We start from the raw sequence: 20121 nt of genomic DNA on the forward strand, positions 1-20121 counted from the left end.
ACAACTTCCTAATGAGGAAATGCTGCGTGGTTTGATTACTAATTTCCCCTTATGCCAACAAGGTAATCAGATACAAGGGAATAGCATATATAGTACCTTCTGCCCTCATCTATTTTCTGTGAGAATGTCTTCAGGCTGTGATTGATTTTATCCTATCTAGTTCCCACTTAATCTTATGCAAACTTGTGCCTTTCATGTAATTCCAAACAAGGTGCCTCTGCTGGAATGGATTTGCAACTTCAACCTGTATTATAATTCTTCACTCCATACTTATTTTCTTCGAAAGGCTGCAAATTAATAAATGGTCAACTTAGGGTGAATCCACCTCACATGGAAGGAATGGGTTTCCATTCAAACCTTCTGGGTTCCAAGAATTTTTTGTCCTTAGAACAACTAGTCACTGAATATCAGCAACAATGGAGAAATCACATTCAATAAGATATAAAGATAACATGTCCAAATAAGAGTTCAACCCTGTTTATAAAGTCCCTTTAGGCGGTTGATAAGCCTCCACTAAGCAATCTGGGATAAACATCATTTTATTTTTATATTGTCACTTTATACTATAATGTTATTTTATAATGTATAGTAACTTGAGCAATGTCGAGCCAGTAAGTTTTAGTTTATTTTCTACATTCCATCATAAATAAAATTGTGACTGGAAATGCATCCCTTTTGACATCCAACTGACCTACCGGGATGAGGAAAATAGGCTAACCAATCTGCCACAGAAACACAGAAAAGAAGGGAACATTATAGTTAAGTTCTGGATGATTTATTCTTTGGGGTGTGACAATTAAATTTTCTGGGCAATTCATTCATTTGTGACATGAAGCAGAATACAACTCTGTGATCATTATGACTTCTTGCTATCTATTTTTTACATTTTGTCCAAAAATGCATCTGATCATAATAACATCAGTAAATTACTAAATTGAAAATAATGTACATATTGAAAGCTTCTTATTGTTTTCCTTTATGGTTGATGGACATTTTTATTTTATATTTTATTATACTTTTGTTTATGTTGGATGTACATTCTGATTATTTTTTAATTATATCTACTTCATAGCATATGCTTCTCTTTTGTTGTCTTTCCATCTATGAATCTAACTACTTCCCTTTTCTATATCTTGCAGAAGCATAAATGCATCTTTTCCGTTTGACCTGTTTAACAGCATTGTAGAATATGACGACTCAGATCTCTCATCCCAAATTTCTTGCATTATTGCAAGGATTGCTCATAAATGCAACATACATTTGATCAGAGTTCAATTTAGAGGGAAAATGATCTCATCTTTGTTTACTGAGACTTTGACAAAGCTCGCAAACTCAATAACTGAAGAGGTAATAGCAAATACTCTTTTGCACTAGTATTTAGAGAAATACGTTGATTGACTTTATTCTTCCAGCTCTTTCTCTTTGCTTTCTTTGTAAGGAGGACTTTTCAAAATAATTTTTTACCATTTTTCCATTGCTTACCATATTCCACTGTGTACTCATCCTTTATTGGAACACAAATGCTTTATAAAGGATTTCCATATATAAAAAGGCTCCTAGCTACACAAATGCGTTCATTGACTTTATTCTTCCAGATCTTGCTCTTTTCTTTCTTTGTAAGGACTTTTCAAATTATTTGTTACCATTTTCCATTGCTTACCGTATTCTACTGTGTACTCATCCCTTATTGGAACACAATTGCTTTATAAAGGGTTTCCATATATAAAAAGGCTCAGAGCTACACAAAATATTTATACCGACCCAAAAGTAGATGATATATGCTGTAAAATAATGACAAGGATGGAAAACTACAATAGAGACCAGCATTTGACATTTAGAAAGCAAGAACTTACATTAAATATTAAAACAATATAATGTTTTAATATAAATTAAGGTTCAAGAATAATAAGTTGAAGGAATAATTGAGACAGCATACTGTCATGTATTTTCATAGTTTCATCTAGATTTCCAAAATTCTATTCCTTCTTAAAGCCAAATATTAGGGTCAAATCATTTCTTTGAGGCACATTGTATTATATATCTTGGTCATGATACATCAAAAGGAGACATAATAATAACAACATTTGAGAAAAATGAAGATAGAATGCCTACCCTTAAAAGAAAGGCCTTAACTGGCAAGCACTCAATCATCTTCAAGAAATAGGGTGTAATGTTCCAATGTCCCCCTGACCCCTAGTAACAGATTTGTGCGTGTGGGTGTTTGGAGATTGTTCGAATACCTCAGGCAATAGGAAGGCCTAGATAGGCCGTACGGTACCTGTTTGATGTGGAGGCTGTACGGTGTGCAGGATGGAAAATAGATTGGCCGTGCGTTGGCAAGTGGGTTGTACGGTATATAGGGATGGGATGTACAACTGGCAGAGTTGGATGGCTGTATGGGAGGGGGCCTGATGGTCATATGGAGAGGAGATCTGATGGTTGTGCGGAGAGGCCTGTTGGCCGTAGGTAGATTGGAGGTGAAGGCCGTATCGTTTGGTGTTCGTACGTAGACAGTGTGCCAATGTAGTACGATAAGAGGGCCGTACAAAAGGAGGTATGGGAATGTTTCGGAAGCCACACGGTTAGGCTTTTGAGCCAGGAGTGATAAACCACAACTATGAATGCAATCTTGTTCATACATAAACATAATAGATTTAGGTGAATATGCCGAAAGATGATACTCCGATTTTGCCAAATCCAAGCAAAGTGTTGCAGCCGACGGAATAGGATGAGGGTTAAATCCCACCGAAACCAGATAACCAAATAGGGAAGGTCTTTCACTTCCGAAATGGCAAACAACAAAGAACTCCAACAGGAATTCGCAATATAGAGAAAATAATCCAAATTGCATACCTAATGACTACCTACAAACCGTGCTTAAATACCCATCGGGAAAAACTTTCCGAGGGTGTACAAAGATAGCCGACAACAACACAAACTAGAAACAAAACAAAAATGGGTCCGAGATATATTAAATCAATCGGCCCATTAACACTAGTTCGATTAATGATTTATTTAATAACGGGAACATTACACAGGCAAGCTTGGATTTGGACAAGAGGAGTATAGCAAAAAGGAACCAAATTTGCACAATGAGACTAGATTGTCATACACAGCAAGAATTAATTAGAATTGTAATAATTATAGAGTCCAACACTTAATAGTTTATACATGTATTTAAATTAGCATGTGCGCTACATTCTCTAGAAGTACAAATGATTTAGAGAGCTAGGATAATAATTGAGAGAGTTATATAAGGGTTATACTTATGATTTATGGAGCTAGGATAATTACCTCGCTCCATATGCTTTCCCACTCTTTCTTAGCAGGGTCTTTCTTGCAAATGAGTTGTAGCCACTTCGTTTTCTTCTTTGTAGTCATTTTGGATGAGGGTTTTTCTCCGGTCTGTCCTCTATATGGTACCCCAAAAAATTTGCTAACTTAATTGGGAGCATATGAAATTGTAATAGTTTGCTGCTGGTACTTAATTACAAATTTGTGTGTTTTCTTATCATGCCCATAAATCGTAGTTCGAAGCACAAGCTCAAATTCTTTTAAATCAAAGATAGGCATGAAACTAAGTCTATCTACCTCTACTTTTCCCAATGCATCTTTTAGTGGATGATTGTCTTCCACTCTCCCACCAACATTCGCATTCACTTCCAGAGACGCTTTCAAATGTGACATTTTTAGCTCTAATCTTTTCCTGCATGCCTTTAGCTTTTCTCTTCTTTTTTGTAGAGGCTATGGTGTGTTTAATTTGTAGCTGCTTATCTTTTCCTCCTTTATAACTGACCTTGGTTGTGCCCTTTTTAGGGTTCCCAGTGCTTGTTTTTACCATATTATATATCCTCTTTAGTATCCCTCCTAGTTCTAGCAACCCTCGGCTTAGACCTCTAATTCCTCCTTCCCACCGATGTCGTCTTCCTTTCTTGTACAAACAATGCTATCAGTCCATTGTCATCTCGCATACAAATTTTCTTTGTATTGATTCAGTTTATCTTCGGTTGGATGCTACCTTTGTTTATATTAATTTGGTCTAGCTTCATATAAACCTTGTTGTCCTTTCTTGTACGAGTTTCTTGCATATGGACCTTGTTTGTATGGATTCTTTGTTTACGGGGCCAACACATCCATACACTCCTTTGCTGACCTTGTACACCCTTTCTTGACACTCATACATTCTTCCTTTGTATGGTGTTGGTGGCTTTGCTCCTTCGTATGGTTTTAGTAGCATTACCTATTCTTTGCTGTAATTTTGACTCCTATGTGTTCATACGACTTGTTATTGCTTCCTTCCCCCTTGGACCATATGACTAGCACCTTACACTTCCTATTTTGGCTTGGCATTGGACGGCTTCAAACTAATTTCTCGTTTTGAGAGCTGTACTAAAGTTTTTGTGCTTCTTTACACCATGTAGGACGTTTAGATTGCTTGCTTTTCTATGTGGTGCTTTTATAACCTCTTCTTAAGGCTCTTCTTAGGGTTAGGTTGGAGAAAACTGTGTTGAGGAGTTCCTTTTTCTTTCCCTCATTGCTTCTAGATTTCTTTTCTTTTTCCTTTTCTTCAATTTTTCTAAATTTTTAATTCCTCCTTTATTAATTTTTCTTAAAGCATAGATTGTTTGGGATTCGCTAAAGACTTGTTCGGCCTATAGATAGTAAGGGGTTAGCTAAATAGAAGCTTGCTAGCATTCTCACTTTCAATATGGGCGAGCGCCAATGGGTTGCCTACCCCCACCCTTCAATAATAGTTGCAAGGTGTTGCTGCACAACTTGTTAGAGATGAATAGGAGAGTACAGTTTTCATTCTTCTCTGCAAATCCTTCATACCTGTTTTTTCTTCAAAACACCCATATATACGAAGCTGAGTTCTTGAAACCTTTGACAAGATGAATTATTTTGTAACAGATTTTAATCATCCATCAAAGCAGCTGGTTATTATAAAGCCAAATTCCACAATCTTTGCTATCGTTCTCCTTACCTCTATGAGTACAAAAGCTTTGGAATAGCTAGTAGACATTCATGGAGGCTGATTTGTTCGACTAAACGCCTCAATAATGACGAGTGATTTGTCAATTTTGCCCAATCCAAACCAAACTAGAAACATCAAAGGAACATGATTCATTTGGAAATGCTATTGAAGAGAGCCATTGCACGAAAGACAATGCTGGAAGGGTGTAAATATCAAGCGCCGCACTAGTAGACGTGTATACCAAATGTGAAATCACTAGATAAAGAGCATTGATTGGTTTATAGTATGCCAGTCATTGAGTCATGTTTTTGTTTTGCCAAAACGTAAATGCTAAGAATATACTTGAATCGTTTGATAGAAAGCCTTGAAAATATTGCCTCATAAACATATGATTTTGGTGAAAGACTTTCCAAGTTCTCAAACCATTGCAATTTGTGGATGTAAAGATTGATTCCACAACACTTGTCAATCTTCCTAGAGTTTCATGTTGTTATTCATTGCTTACTTTGTATATGTGCTAGAAGCATAGAATCTTATTAGATTGATATTTTCTTGCTTTGTATTATATTTATTTCATCTTGCTTATGATGACATATCAGGCTACTTATTCAATGTGATGGTGGTACTGCTTATGACTATTGTCATTCAACATACAACTAATTGTTGTCTTAAACTAATGGTAAACAAGGACATTTGGATATCATAAGGGTTAATTGTAATAGATTTCCACAATCCATGATATTCTCTTTATGCTTTTGGGTGAGATTGTGTGTGAGTTTATCAGCATCAACGTTTCGGATCATACTCAATGATCCTTCATCAGGATGAGAGAGCTAAGAAAAGAAAGAGGCCCTTATTCTTGCGGAAATTAGGCTCCATCACTTCACATGCTAACTCCTTCCTTGAATTTCCGTAATCTCTAGTTGGGCCCGCGTAGCCTCCTTCTAGTGTCCCATCATCATGGTGGGAGAGGGTGGCTATAAATCCTACACCTCCATTTGGAATTTTTCCAACAAGATGTCAGCTCACGTGTCCATATCTCCTTCGATAATCACTTCTTTCTATCCCTTCCATCTATGTATGTAGATCCAATGTTGGTGGTGCCATTAAAGTGGTGATTGGAGTCACTGAGGTTTCTACTCCAGTTGGAGGTGTTGGTGTGGGTACAAGGGTGACCATAAGTGCAAAAGAGTGAGCTCTTTAAATTCTATGTGAGGTGGTGATCCTGATGTAGGCAGGATTAGGTGTCCTGAGATCTACCACCTTAGCTGATGGTAACTTCTCTAATGCGACCAAGTGTGCAATAGATGACACCTGTGGTAGTGTAAACGCTATCCTATTTGCCCCCTAATCTAGAAAGAGTGGTGTTTTGTGTGGCATACTTTGTTGAGCTATCCTTCTTATTTGTGCTTGTCTCCTTCCATCTCGGTGCCTACCACTATCTCCTTACTGCCATTTGGGTGTTAGCTACAACCATGGTATGCACTGCCATCTCCCCATTGCCATCTGCCATATGGGTGTAGCTACCACCTTGGTGCGCATTGCCATCTCCCCATTGCCAACTGCCATCTGGGTGTCAGCTACCACCTTGGTGCGCACTGCCAGCTCCCTACTGCCAACTGCCATTTGGGTATTGTTGGGTAAAGGTGGGGTCTATTTTGATGAATTGTTTTGGGATATAATTTGGATTGGAATGCCCTAAGATTGTCAATCTGGGACTCGTAAGTTGATGAGAGATATAGTGGCTATCAGCTCAAGGGATGAAGATAATAAGACAAGTGGTTGTGGATGCAACCTAATTCATACACTAAGGAATCAAAGTAAAAAGCCTTTTAACTAGAGAGTCAAAATCCACACTCCAAAGAATAAAATTCTCTTAAAAGAACTCACACTTGTAGAATGACATCTACCTTAGATCTGATCTAATTACATTAATAATTAATCAAATACCAATAGTGAAACTCACAGTCAGTAATCATACCAGCTCAACTCAACATTAGTGCTAAAAATTACCATTAATAATCACATTCAACCAGTTAAATATAAATACTGAAAATCATTCATTAAATACTTTGATATGTTTATTAACAATGAGAACTAGGATGGACTTTGTTTCCAACAGGAAGTTTAGTTGTGACAGGAAGTCTTTGGTGACAATTGGTATATAAAGCAGTATGAGCAATAAGAAGTCTTGATACAGAAAGTGGAGAATGGTAGTGGATTGTCACAAGAGGTTCAAAATGCGGTGAAAGGGGAATGGCATGAAGCGGCAATAATATAATGGAATGATCAGGCTTGGATGGAATTCAGAGGTTAGAATTCAATTGACTATATCACAAATGTACTTTCTTCCTTTCACAAACATGATATTGATTGCATTCTTAATATCCATCCATTTTTCTCTTATGCACAAAAATGAAATAATTGTTCGAACCAAAGTAATTGAATTAGATAAATGAAACCGCACAAATCACACATATATGAAGATGGAAAATAGATGAGATCACACAACTAAGTTGTATAGATAATAAACAGACTCACCAAGATTCCTAAGAGGGTGGTTCTCAAGGTGAGCAGAGGAATTAATCACACAACTATGGTACCGATCCAACTTCCAATCAACATATTAACACCACAAGAGTTTATAACAAAGCTTTTAGTCTCTATATATCAAAACTTAAGGTCTTCTATATACATGAGTTTATATAGTCACCGAAATACTAAAATGGAATTTGTTCGGGAGACTATGGCTGTAAGCCACTATCGAAATTAAACAAATTATGTTTTGGCATTGTCCATTAGTTTTAAACCATAAAATAGACAAACCCAAAGTTTTTTTTTGATTCATTTGTAACTTCAAACTATGAACTCAAAATAGCCTAACTAATTGATAGTAATCAAAACAAGGCTGCAACTCTTCAACACCCAATACATTTGTGTCATGAGCCTTCTCGTTCATTATGCAGTTCCTGTAGAAAATTCAAATTCAAATGTGTCATTTTCAGAACAATTGATTACTTTGGGAATTATTCCCCCATCTTTTAAAGAAGTACTAAATAGCATATTTCACTATCAGTAAATTGGCAAAAAGGAACCTTGTGATAAAGAGATAAGGGAAAACAAGGGAGAAAGGGTAATGAAAATAAGACACAATTAAGACTCATCAGGTATCAGCTACCATTTTGGTGTGCATTACCATCTCCTCACTGCCAATTGTTATTTGGGTGTCAGCTACCACCTCGGTACACACTGCCATCTCCCCACTACCAACTACTATGTGGGTGTCAACTTCCATCTTCTTCTTGTTTACAAGCATCTCTCCTCGATGGGCTTCCATCCCTCATATGCCTGCCATTTGTATTATGTCCTATTGTGCAACCTCCAGCAGTACGACCAACTCCTTTCGTATAGTCTTTACCTCATGTGACACCTTCTATGCCTCCTGTATCACAATCTCATAAGGCAACTCAAATGCATTTTTTGGCACAATGCTAGGAAGCAACATTGGTTGTACATGTACAAACTCAGTTTGTTTTGATGTCTCCCCTACATCCCTCTCATATGTTGCTGCCTTATGTCGACTAGGTGCTACCTAAAACATATCTTCCAAACTAAAGAAAAATTATTGTTTTCTTGTTTCTTATTCCTCCAAGCTTCTATGTATTTTCTTCTCCAAAATATGACAATGGTATGGACCATACAAACCATATGCTTGGGGGATGCAACAATATGGGTCTTGCTTGTATGTTGCTTCTTATCCATATGTTGTTTAATTTTATCCTTTGTATGTTTCCTATCAACCCTATCAGTCCCTTTCCTACGGGTCATATGACCAACCCTATCAATCCCTTCTGCATGGGTTGTATGATCAACCTTGTCAATCTCTTCCTCCCAAGTTGTATGACCAACCTTGTCAATCCCTTTCACATGGGTCATACAACCAACCTAGTCAATCCCTTCAACAAGGGTTGTATGGCCAACCCTGTCAATCCCTTCTGCACAAGTCGTATGAACAACCCTGTCAATCCCTCAAGCACTGGTCATATGACACAAATGCAAAGAATTCAATATATGGTCCATATGTTGACTTCCACTACTAGTATCTCCCATACGAACTAGATGATGTGTATTACTCTCAATCAAATGACGTACAGTTGAACTTCTTTCTTTCCCTCCCATTTCAGCTATATGACATATGATTGCTCGTGGGTGGATTTCATCTTCACACTATACTCTTTCACATTTTCCCTTTGGATTTTTGGTTATCTCTCCGAGTCCCTTTGTTTTTGTGGTCCTTGGTATCCTTGTTTAGCCTCGACATTTTTTCCCTTAAATTTGTTAAGATGCTTTTTCCTCATCCTTATGACCATCTTTTCTGGTGTTCCCATTCTTGGTTTCTTTGTGGATCCCTTTACTTCCTCCTCAGCTTCAATCTCTAGAATTTGTAGTACACTGCAGTTGGGATAAAATATTTCATAGTCCTCTATTTGCTAGTGAAATAGTCTATTGAGGGAACTCTTTTTGTCCTCAAAGAAATTCCCAAGTCTTAAAATCTCATCATCATCTAGTTCCATCCCTCTTTCCAACTCCGAGTCTGATGCCAACTCTTGCCTTACTACTTGGTTCCTTAGGTTGATGACATATTTTACCCCATCACTCTTGATGGAGTGTTCTTCCAATTGTGGTGGGCTAGGTCTATGATGAGCCTACCCCTGCCAAGAAGAGTGTCGTACCCCATTCTCTCTAGTGTTTTGGCAACAAAATCAATGAAGAGCAGTTGGGTCCCAATAATAACCTTCCATGCCATGAGCATTCTAATTGGTTTTATACCATGTTGGTCGACACCTACTAAGTAGAAAGTGTGAAGCCAGAGTGTTAGTTTGCCAAGGGCCTTCCATATCTCTTCTGGGAGTACTTTTGTTGAATAGGCCAAATAAGTGAGAGCAAAGTGAATTAGTTATTCCCACACAACTAATAAAACTTTTCTAGCTGTCGGTAAACTTCTAAAATGCATTTATTGATACTTAATATCTTTCGGTTAAAGCAGAGTAATACACCTTCAAAAGATAATTATTAAAAGCATGGGTACATCGAAACAATGAGCACTAGGTTCATAAGTGGATTTGGAAAAACCAGAGAGAAGCTAATTCTCATGAAATGTGTAATAACTTCGGTTAAGGTGACACCAAATAGGTTATTAAGTACAACAGGACTAACTCCCTTCACAAAGGGTATTGGTGGCAGGATAACTTCTTGAATAGCCACGCCTCAAATATGGAAAGGCTCACATCTAATACAAAGGCTCAATGCCAACAGAATGAAAAGTGAAACTTAAATAGAGTATAGTGTCAAACCTTTGCAAATTCCAGTTAAGAGTTATATGCGCCTCCCTAATCAACTTGTTTGAGTTTCTCACACTATCATTATAGATTCACCACATGAAACTTCAAAGTATCATATACTGCACATCGACCTGCATACTCATTGCACATTGTTATAGACTCAAATACAAAAAGGTTTTCTTTATTTATACTAGTATTCAAGATCACTTCTATTGGCTGCAATAACAAGGACATATGATACCACCAATGCACAAATTCAATTGTTACATATAATTACAAGCAGTGGACCTAAATTTGGGAACATCATCACCATGTCACATTATTACAAAAATAGGTCAATTATAGGATATAGAAAGATATAGCAAAAATGTCAACACCACAGGAATGCCTCAACCAAGACCAAAAGATGGACTCCTTATGATCAGTGGATAAACTGGCGACCTCAGGTATCACACTGATGAAACTGAAAACCAAGAACTAGTGTGGACATTTACTAAGAGAAAAATTATTGATCAACACCAATCCCAAACAAGAGTCTAATCAACCATCCAAGAGCCAATAGGTGTACCGATAATCAGGACCAAAAGAATTAGGTACACAAGTTTACCAACAAGGAATGTAGAATGTTCTCTTTTAGATATGCTGCTGGTGACTAACCAAATTGTATCAAAAAAAATGAATGAAGAGAACTGATATAAGAAATTGGATATAAAAAGACCAATTTGAACAAAAAATGTAGGATTTCTTCATTCTAAGTAATGCTTTTGTCAGGCTGACCATACTATTTGCCCAACCATGTGATATACACCAAAACTTGTCACACAACAACCAATACCAATAGAGTGTCAGTTGGATGTTTTGATGTCAATGAAAATCAATGCCAATAACAATATGGCATGTCTAACAATCTCCACATTCAACATTGATGGAAAAACTTCCAGAAACAAAAAGGAATTTATGGACGCCGAAACGTATAGAACTCCCCTTTGAGTAGATGAAATCTTTTTTTTCTCTATAGTTTTCCTCCCCCTTTTCGCCATAATGGCAAAGGGCCAAACACTACCAAAATTGTAAACAAAATACCAAACAAATTTCATAGGAAATTAGAAGATTTATTTGCAAAGACTTTCTTATACCTTTACTTCAATACTAGAAGACTCTTCTTCCAATTGATAATATCTTCTCGCAAATAAGCACTTTGTTTATTACACTCCACCAACTTATCAAGAGGTCCTGTCCAATTTGAGATAGGTAATTTAGGCACAAATTTTATTTTTTCGATCACTAACTGACTACATTATCCATCCTTTACAAGCCAAAACGTTTTGATTAGGTCTTCTCTCTGCCTCTGCTGAAAACGCAATTCAGCCTGGAACTCATTGACTCTCCCTGAGCACCATGTACATCTTCGAAAACTCTGTAGAGCTTACAAATATTGTTTAGCTTGTTATCAATCTTCTCACACTGTCCCCGAAAGTTATCAATTGCAACAAGCCATTGTAGAATGTGTCAATAGATAATATTGATTTCTTAATAGAGTAGCTTTCATCTAACCAATCATAAGGGACATTGCCTGTAACTCAAGGTTACGCTCCTCACTATTTCAAAAACCAACATCATAATGTAGCAACTATACCTCAACATAAAAAACTAGCTCACCAGACAATACATCGAATATATTGAAAATGAATATGCCATTGTCAATCAAATGATCAACAATCATCACTGAAAGATGAGCCCTGTCGGTAGAAGAACACTTAGCCTAGATACTCCCTATCCTATCAAATTCAATATTATCCATCATAGCTCTCACTACAATAGGATGTATCCTTCTTGTTCCATCCGATGAGCCTCCAGAAATTTCTTCTTCTTTTCCTTCGACAATATTATTATCACTCTTAGATGCTGAATCTTGACTTCTTTTCCTTTTTCACTTATTCTCATGAAGCGCAATATGCTGATGTCTATTTTTAGTGATCCTTGGTTTGAGTTGGAACCAATAACAACTTGTGTTATCAGTGCAACACTGATAGACACACCCTTCGAGATGAGCTTATCTTGAAAAGATAGAAAATATTGTAACATCAAGTTATTCTACAATTACAAATCAGCTGAATTTAATATTCTAATTATCGGATGAGATATATCTAAATTAATACTGAAGTTAATCTAAAACTCTAAATCTATTTTTATTATTGATTATCAAATTTATTCTAATGTTTGAGAATAGTAAATTTTAACTCTAATCTAAATTACTATCAGAAAACTGCATCTAATATACTTAAAGAATCAATTTATGATACATCTAATTACAGGGAAAGAATCTTTCAGTTATATACATATAGAAATAAAGAAACTTAAATAAAACAAAGATACGTACTGATTTACTTGAAAGACTTTTCCAACTAATTGACCAAGCTTTGACTTTGGTGAGAGGAGAAGCATTAATGTAGGCTTAACCTCCCAACCGTGGACCTTTTTATTTATCCCCCACAAGTTCTAAATAAATAGAATGGCCCTCCGTACCCTGAGGTCAGGCTTGGGATGTTCATCGATCCAGTCATCGGAGTACTCAGGTGGGTTGAGGTCCCAACAACTATTTGATTGAATAGCTGAAGTATCAGGACAACAACATGATCATTTTGTTGTGGCATGTTCGCCCTTTTATCGCCCTGGCCAGGGATTTCAGAGGTGGGTTTTTATAACCCGATCTCCACCACTCAGCTTGACAATTAATTCTTCAAAGTGGATTTACATGAGCTAATCAGATTATTTATTTATTAACAATTACTGATAATCTTTCTTATTTTTCTTGTGAAAGATTCATCTACACCTTTCACCATCAGCAGATCTTTAGATCGGTGATTCCTCGGTGCCTAAATCCATTACATCTTATACTTAATCATAAGATTTTGGTTCTACTTTCTCAAATCTTCCTTAGTACTCAGACTTGATCTTTATTACTGGTTTTATGGATTGATACAGAACAGTTTATAACATAACTCCACAGATTTATGACATGGGTTGATATTGGTATAGTTTTACACAAGAAAGAAATAACATTGAGGTAAAATTAGACAATAAAAAGAGATCAGAGGTCTTATTAATTTCTTTATCAACACTGTCTTAGACATTACTTACTATTATTGCTAAACAATGTTTGCAAAACTCGGTTGATATTATACTAATGTGATAAGCACAAGTGTGGAATTATGACTCAATCTGTACATTCATCCTCTTCACAGTGATTCAACCCGATTCAGAAAAGAGGACAGGAAAAGAGATGGAAATGAAACATATGCAAAGGAGATATAAACATTTTCAGTTCACCCTCACTTGTCTATAGTATACTGGGCGTCCTGCTTGGAGAAGTCTTCAGCCTATACTGAAGTCCATAGCTCAGATAGTATGCAAGGATGGCTTCACGTAATTTCAGATGAATGATTTCGTGGTGGAACCAGATATTAAGGCAAACGTTGGAAGCTGAACAAAGAGGTCGACGGATATTTAGAAGGAAGACCCAGGACCGATTACTCACAGCAGAGAGACTTTCTTTATGCACTAGCTCGGGTTATAGAAAAACGATATCTGAGACCATGGCAAGAGCATGAATAGGCGGATTTCTTGTTGTTCCCCGAAAACGACAAAGACCACATATAAATTGATATTGCACGGCTTTACATCTTCTGCCGTTACAAGACTACATTGCGATTTGAATTTCCATCGATTGGATTATGAATCGTTGGAACAAAAGGTGGAAAAAGGTTTTACTAATATAATTTAATATTGTATTATTATTTTGGTTAAATTATAATTAAGTATATATAAGGTGACATTATTGTATTATAGATCTAATATAATAGTGCCACTTTACAAATATTTAATTATGATTTTAATCAAAATAATGATATATTATTAAATGATATTACTATTAAATAAAGGTAAGAATTTTCTTATTTAGTTTTTAAAATCTTATATTATTTTTAGCTCATGCAACTTCCCACTTTTTTATTTGTTGTCAAGCTTTAACAATCTTGCCATGGCGACTTTTGATCAAACCTGATATTCCTGATAACTAGGTCATATGATCATTCCATTTCCGTATGACCTCATTTCGTAATGCTTCTCCTCCTCGAGTCTTAATCCTACAACCTTCAAAACGATCATTCTCGCCAAAACATCAATTTCATAATTAAATAATATCGTTAGGAATTTCATCGTAAATAATAACTGACTGAACATCGACTAAAAAAAAATATTTTCATGATCACAACGGCTAGAAACTATATTCACTTCACATGAACACAACGGCTAAAAACTATATATTCATTTATTTCTTTAAAACGATGCAACGCCTTAAGATAACTACTTCAATTTCACATGAACATGAATAAATAAAACGACAGCTATAACTACCATGATGGAACAACGACTAACTTCACTTCAACTTGAAAATTTATTCTGGTTCAACAGCTAATTTTAACTAAGAGAAATTAGGGAAAAAATTGGGATGTAACAAATATGCCGTGTAGGGCTCCTCTTTGTTACCCAACTCCTCCAGATATCTATATATCTTCTTTCCAGTAGGAATTTCAGTCTGCCAAATTGTTTTTTCTTTGCCAGGCAAAGATTCATGAACTAGAAAACCTAACACATAACCAATGAACCGAAATGAAAACCACATCCTTCTTCCTTCATCATTTTTACATTTAACAAAAAATTGTTCAAGACCATCTTACAAACATCTATCTTCACATCCTTATTAAAACTTTTACATGCCATAAAGACAATTATAGATGAGATTGAACCTTCACAGTTTCAAAATTGCACCTTATAAGGCATGTATAAGTAACATACCTTATGATAGGATATTCCATAGTTTGCAGACTCAGACTTAGAGAGTACTCGGCAAGCCCAAAATTGTCAACTTGGCAAAAACTCGCCATATATTTGACAAAAACTCCTGAAAACTCGGCAACTCAGGAAGTACCAACATTTAAAATCTCTTAAAGAAACAAATATTTTTAGTAGAATTCAATTACAAAATGTATTAAATTAGAAATTGACATCTCAACAGAGAAAATGCATAGTTTATAGCATTATCATCATGTGAAAAATGCATCTAATCTAATGTTTTCTCTGCATCGATACTTTTTACCCACATTTTTTTACATCTAGAAATACGTGAGAGTTGAACTTGAGAGTACCTTGCCAGCAAAAATAATCGAGAGTACTTGGTAACTTTGAGAGTACTTGGAGAGTTTGCAAACTATGGGATATTCTATAGAGTAGATAGTGAATGTGGATAAATTCCTTCCAATTTTTGTTAGGGCTTGTACCTTGTCATAGCTTACTGATTTATTTGCCAATACATCTTTGCTAGTTCATCTCCTTTATCACACAAATTGGTAATTGCTTTAATTACTTCTTTCATCACCACACAAGGTTTGTCCAACATCAAAGTTTCCTCATTGAATCCCCTCAACATGAATCAAATGAATTCCTTGATGTTACACCATGGGGTCTCAACCTAGATGTCGAGTCCAAATTCCTTGACTTCCTCCATCCTGTCCTCTGGCAAGGCAAATTCTAAGTCTTTAATCTTTCAATGATGAAATTCCTTCAACTCAACAATCTTCCTTCCACCTTTCTTTGGACTTCCACTACAAGTAACAAACTTGAGTGCCATGACTAAATTTCACAAAAGTCTTTATTGCTTTAATCTGTATTTGAAAATTGTTGACAGTGATGCCATGTGCTTCCAAAAGTCTACTTTTGTAAGTTGTCACTTTCATTATTTCAAAAATTCCACTCAAATTGATTATGGATGATGTAATCAACGTCCTTTCCACACACAATTTTGTGCCATCATCAACTCATGATTAATGCATCATCATTTTTTCCTCTTCAGTAATAGCACCTTGAAATGCAATCGGTACCTTCTTTGGCAAGGGAGATAAAAAATTGAATTTGCTCCATGCTCCTCTTGAGCCAAAGCAAAGACCTCAATTATAGGTAGAGCTAGTGCCTGAAGTCGGAACTATTAAATTGTCATCATTACCGACCTTTATCTTCCATTCCTTCTTTTGAGTCTCAATCACCTCTAGTTTCTGAACATATTCAACTGAAACAATTTCTGATCTGCATGATCTAGCAGTGTCAAATTTATCCACATTTGTAACATTTTCCATTCTTCTTTCCAGATCTCATCTTACACTGACTAGCCTTATGTCAAAAGTTATGACATATATAGCAGGTTCCATAAAATATATTGATCATATTGCGATCTTGTGATTCTACCTTTTGATTCTGACATTCTTTTTCTTTATGACTCATATTTTGGCATTTGAAACAGTGAACCTTCTTCTTCACCTCTCTCATCTTACAATCAACAACTTTATTATCAATTGTTTTGGATATATAACAACCACTGTTATGCATAATTTTTTTTGTGTACTTGGTTGTCTTACCCGGAGTTTAGCAAGTGTAAGTTGTTTTTGTGTCTCCTTTGAAACTTCATTTACCACATCTCAATTTGTCACTTTTTCCTTGCCCTCTTATTCTGATCTGTAACATTCACCAGTACAATCTGAACAATTCTTTTGCTGAATAAGCAACTGATCCAAAATTGCATTATTCTCACTTACTCTAGTCTTGAGTCTTTTAAGGTCCTTTTCAAATCTTTCATTGTGCTCCAAGACCTTCTGAATCATCTCCTTGACTTTATCTTCGGTTTGTCTCCATTCCTTTGAACATTCTCACCATCCATTAATCAGATTATCCTTCATTTCATTATAGTTCTCTACCATCTTCTTTGGATCTGCATTTGTATCAATGACTTCCATTGATTTCGAATAGGATTCTTTAGGATTTATCCAAGGTTCTTCAATCCTTTAAACTTATCTTCAAGTTCGATTATCCTTTCTTTAGATGCCTTCAATTCTTATTTACTTCCTTGAATCTAGTTCTAAATTTTCTGATTTGATCTCTGTGTTTAGAAATACATTCGTTGGCTCCCAGTGTAAATCTCTTTGCTCCACGTTGATCCGTAATCCCTAGCTTTTTTGGCGAACTCTTTCCCCCTGTTGTACCCCTCCATCTTCCATCCTTGACTCTCGCTCCCTAACCACCCACACTATGACTCTTTATGACATTCCTGGACAGCCTTCTATTCATCCCGTTCTGCCTCCTTTCTGTTACCTGTTCACTTCCTCTCACATTTATGAGGCCATCAGATCCATGAGGTGCAGCAGAGCGGCGGATGATGAGGGGTTCTAGGCTGAACTCTTCAAGTTTTGTGCCTCCATTTTGGGCCCCTATCTCTCTATACTATTTATTAAGGTGGTTTGTACTGGGTTTCCAATTTCTTGGTCTAGGCATCTGATTTATCCAATCCATAAGACTAGTCATGCATCTAATCCTGGGAATTACAAGACTATTATGATTGGTTTCACATTTGTCAAACTATATGCTACAACACTCAATGCTATGCTATCTAGAGAGCTTGATAAGAAAGGTTGTAGAGCTAGAGGACAGGTTGGTTTCCGGGCTAACTACGAAACTATGGATCACATTTTCACTTTACGAGCTATTATTGAGGAGGCTAGACACAGATTGGAGAAAATTTACTGCTGCTTTTGTCATGCCCAAAAACACCCACAAGTTATGTTTTAATATTTAAAAGGGATAATAGGATTAAATGTAATAAACAAGTTTTCAAATAAATTCACTTAACTTCCTCACGCACATGTATAATAATAAAATTTAAACACAACTCGAATGCAAATTTTCTAAGTATAGAATTTTCAGTTGATTAATAACCAAGGGGGGGGGGGGGGGGGGATTAAATTTTTCTTTTCAAAGCAAATCCATAAGGACTTGTTACAACTTAATATACCAAGATTTTGAATTATCCGTTTTAATCAATAATGCAAGAATTGTTTGATTCAAATAATCATGCAACTGAATCTACATCCATGATCATAATTTTCGTTTTCAACATATATGAAACTTGAAATTTTTCCAAATTGAACATCATCATTATTTCCATCTAATTGAAAAATTTCAAGTTTCATATATGTTGAAAACGAAAATTATGATCATGGATGTAGATTCAGTTGCATGATTATTTGAATCAAACAATTCTTGCATTATTGATTAAAATGGATAATTCAAAATCTTGGTATATTAAGTTGTAACAAGTCCTTATGGATTTGCTTTGAAAAGAAAAATTTAATCCCCCCCCTTGGTTATTAATCAACTGAAAATTCTATACTTAGAAAATTTGCATTTGAGTTATTATTATACATGTGCGTGAGGAAGTTAAGTGAATTTATTTGAAAACTTGTTTATTACATTTAATCCTATTATCCCTTTTAAATATTAAAACATAACTTGTGGGTGTTTTTGGGCATGACAGCTTTGTTGATTTTCGCAAGGCTTTTGATTTTGTTCCTAGGATGGTTTTATTTCAAAGGCTTTAGGAGATTGGGATTTTAGACATGTTACTAACGGCTATCATGAGATTATACGAAACTGTTGTGGGTAGATTCAGAACTCCTGATGGTTTCTCAGTCCTGATCCATAGCACCATTGGGGTTAAACAAGGCTGCCCTCTATCTCCCACTTTGTTTGGATTATATATTGATGAGCTTGAGGACTTCCTTTCGAAGTTTTCATTCCAAGGTGATGGTTGCTATTCACACCAAGTTTTGATCTCCATTCTTCTTTTTGCGGATGATGTGGTTCTTCTTGCTTCTTCTCCAGAGAGTTTACAGAGGCTTCTGGATGGTTTGGCTTCCTTTTGTGTTCAGAGACAGTTAGTGGTTAACTTTGGTAAGACTCGGATTATGATCTTTAATTGCCTAAAGACTTCTCATCTTCATTTCTTTTTTCAGGGGCAGGAGATTGAGATCATTTCTTCTTATATATTTCTAGGAGTTAAGTTTTTTGGGCCTTGCTTTAGTATGAGACCGGCAATACAGTCCAGAGTTAGTAAGGGTATGGGTTCTCTTGTTATGCTTGAGAAATAGTGCTTCAAACATCATTTCCAGGATACCTTGTCCAAGTTATCCCTTTGGACTCCCTTGTTCAGCCGACTGTTCTTTATGGCTCAGTGGTTTGGGGGCCTTCTCTCCTTAGTTGTGACTGGGCCTTGATTGAGTGGGTTCAGACATTGCTTCTACGACACATTATTCAATGTCACAGATTTACTCCTCACAGTATCATTCTTGCTGAATTTGGTGCTCACCCCTTCAGTCTTGCGGCTATATTTGATCTAATTTGGTTCCTTCACTGTCTGCATGGTTTTGCAGATTCAATTGGTGAGCGTGATAGATATTCCTACTTGGCATATTGTTCTGCTGCTATTGCATGTTCCGATACTAGCTTTCGTGCTCATTGCTGGTATGCATAGACTCCTCTGTTGAGCTCAATTGAGATTGACATTGATCATCTCCCTTATATCAGTTCTCTTTGAATGCCCCTGCTCATCTCCTCCCTTCTAGACATGAGTTAAATGAGCATGTTAGACTTGATATTTACAAATAGTAAATTACTACTGCCTGGACTAACCCTCATGGTGGCTTACATCTGAAGATGCCTTCTATGCGGAGCACTTTTTGGAGATTGGTGATGAGATTATTGTCCATTCTAGTTACCTTTCTTGACGGTGGAATCATGGTCTTTGTATCTTTTTGGGATTTTTCAGAGTCGGTTCTCACCGTCTTTTTGCTCAGACTGATCATCATATTGATAGAGGATAATGGATCTGTAAGTTGTGTACTTTATCTAAGGTTGAGACAG

The 20121-nt window shown here is 36.2% G+C and overlaps 1 protein-coding gene across 2 annotated transcripts in view; it reads left to right on the forward strand.

The window, feature by feature from the left end:
* The window catches only part of SHOC1 (shortage in chiasmata 1), a 260024-nt gene that overhangs the window by 99665 nt on the left and 140238 nt on the right, over window positions 1-20121 (forward strand). For both annotated transcript variants that reach the window (XM_089825673.1, XM_089825672.1), the window contains exon 3: window positions 1140-1347. In XM_089825673.1, coding sequence (XP_089681799.1) covers window positions 1140-1347 — 208 coding nt within the window. The remainder of the gene's footprint in view (window positions 1-1139; window positions 1348-20121) is intronic.

The sequence above is a fragment of the Cupressus sempervirens genome, chromosome 4 (genome assembly GCF_028749045.1).
Source record: "Cupressus sempervirens isolate cs-2001-9-10 chromosome 4, ASM2874904v1, whole genome shotgun sequence".
Taxonomy (NCBI): domain Eukaryota; kingdom Viridiplantae; phylum Streptophyta; class Pinopsida; order Cupressales; family Cupressaceae; genus Cupressus; species Cupressus sempervirens.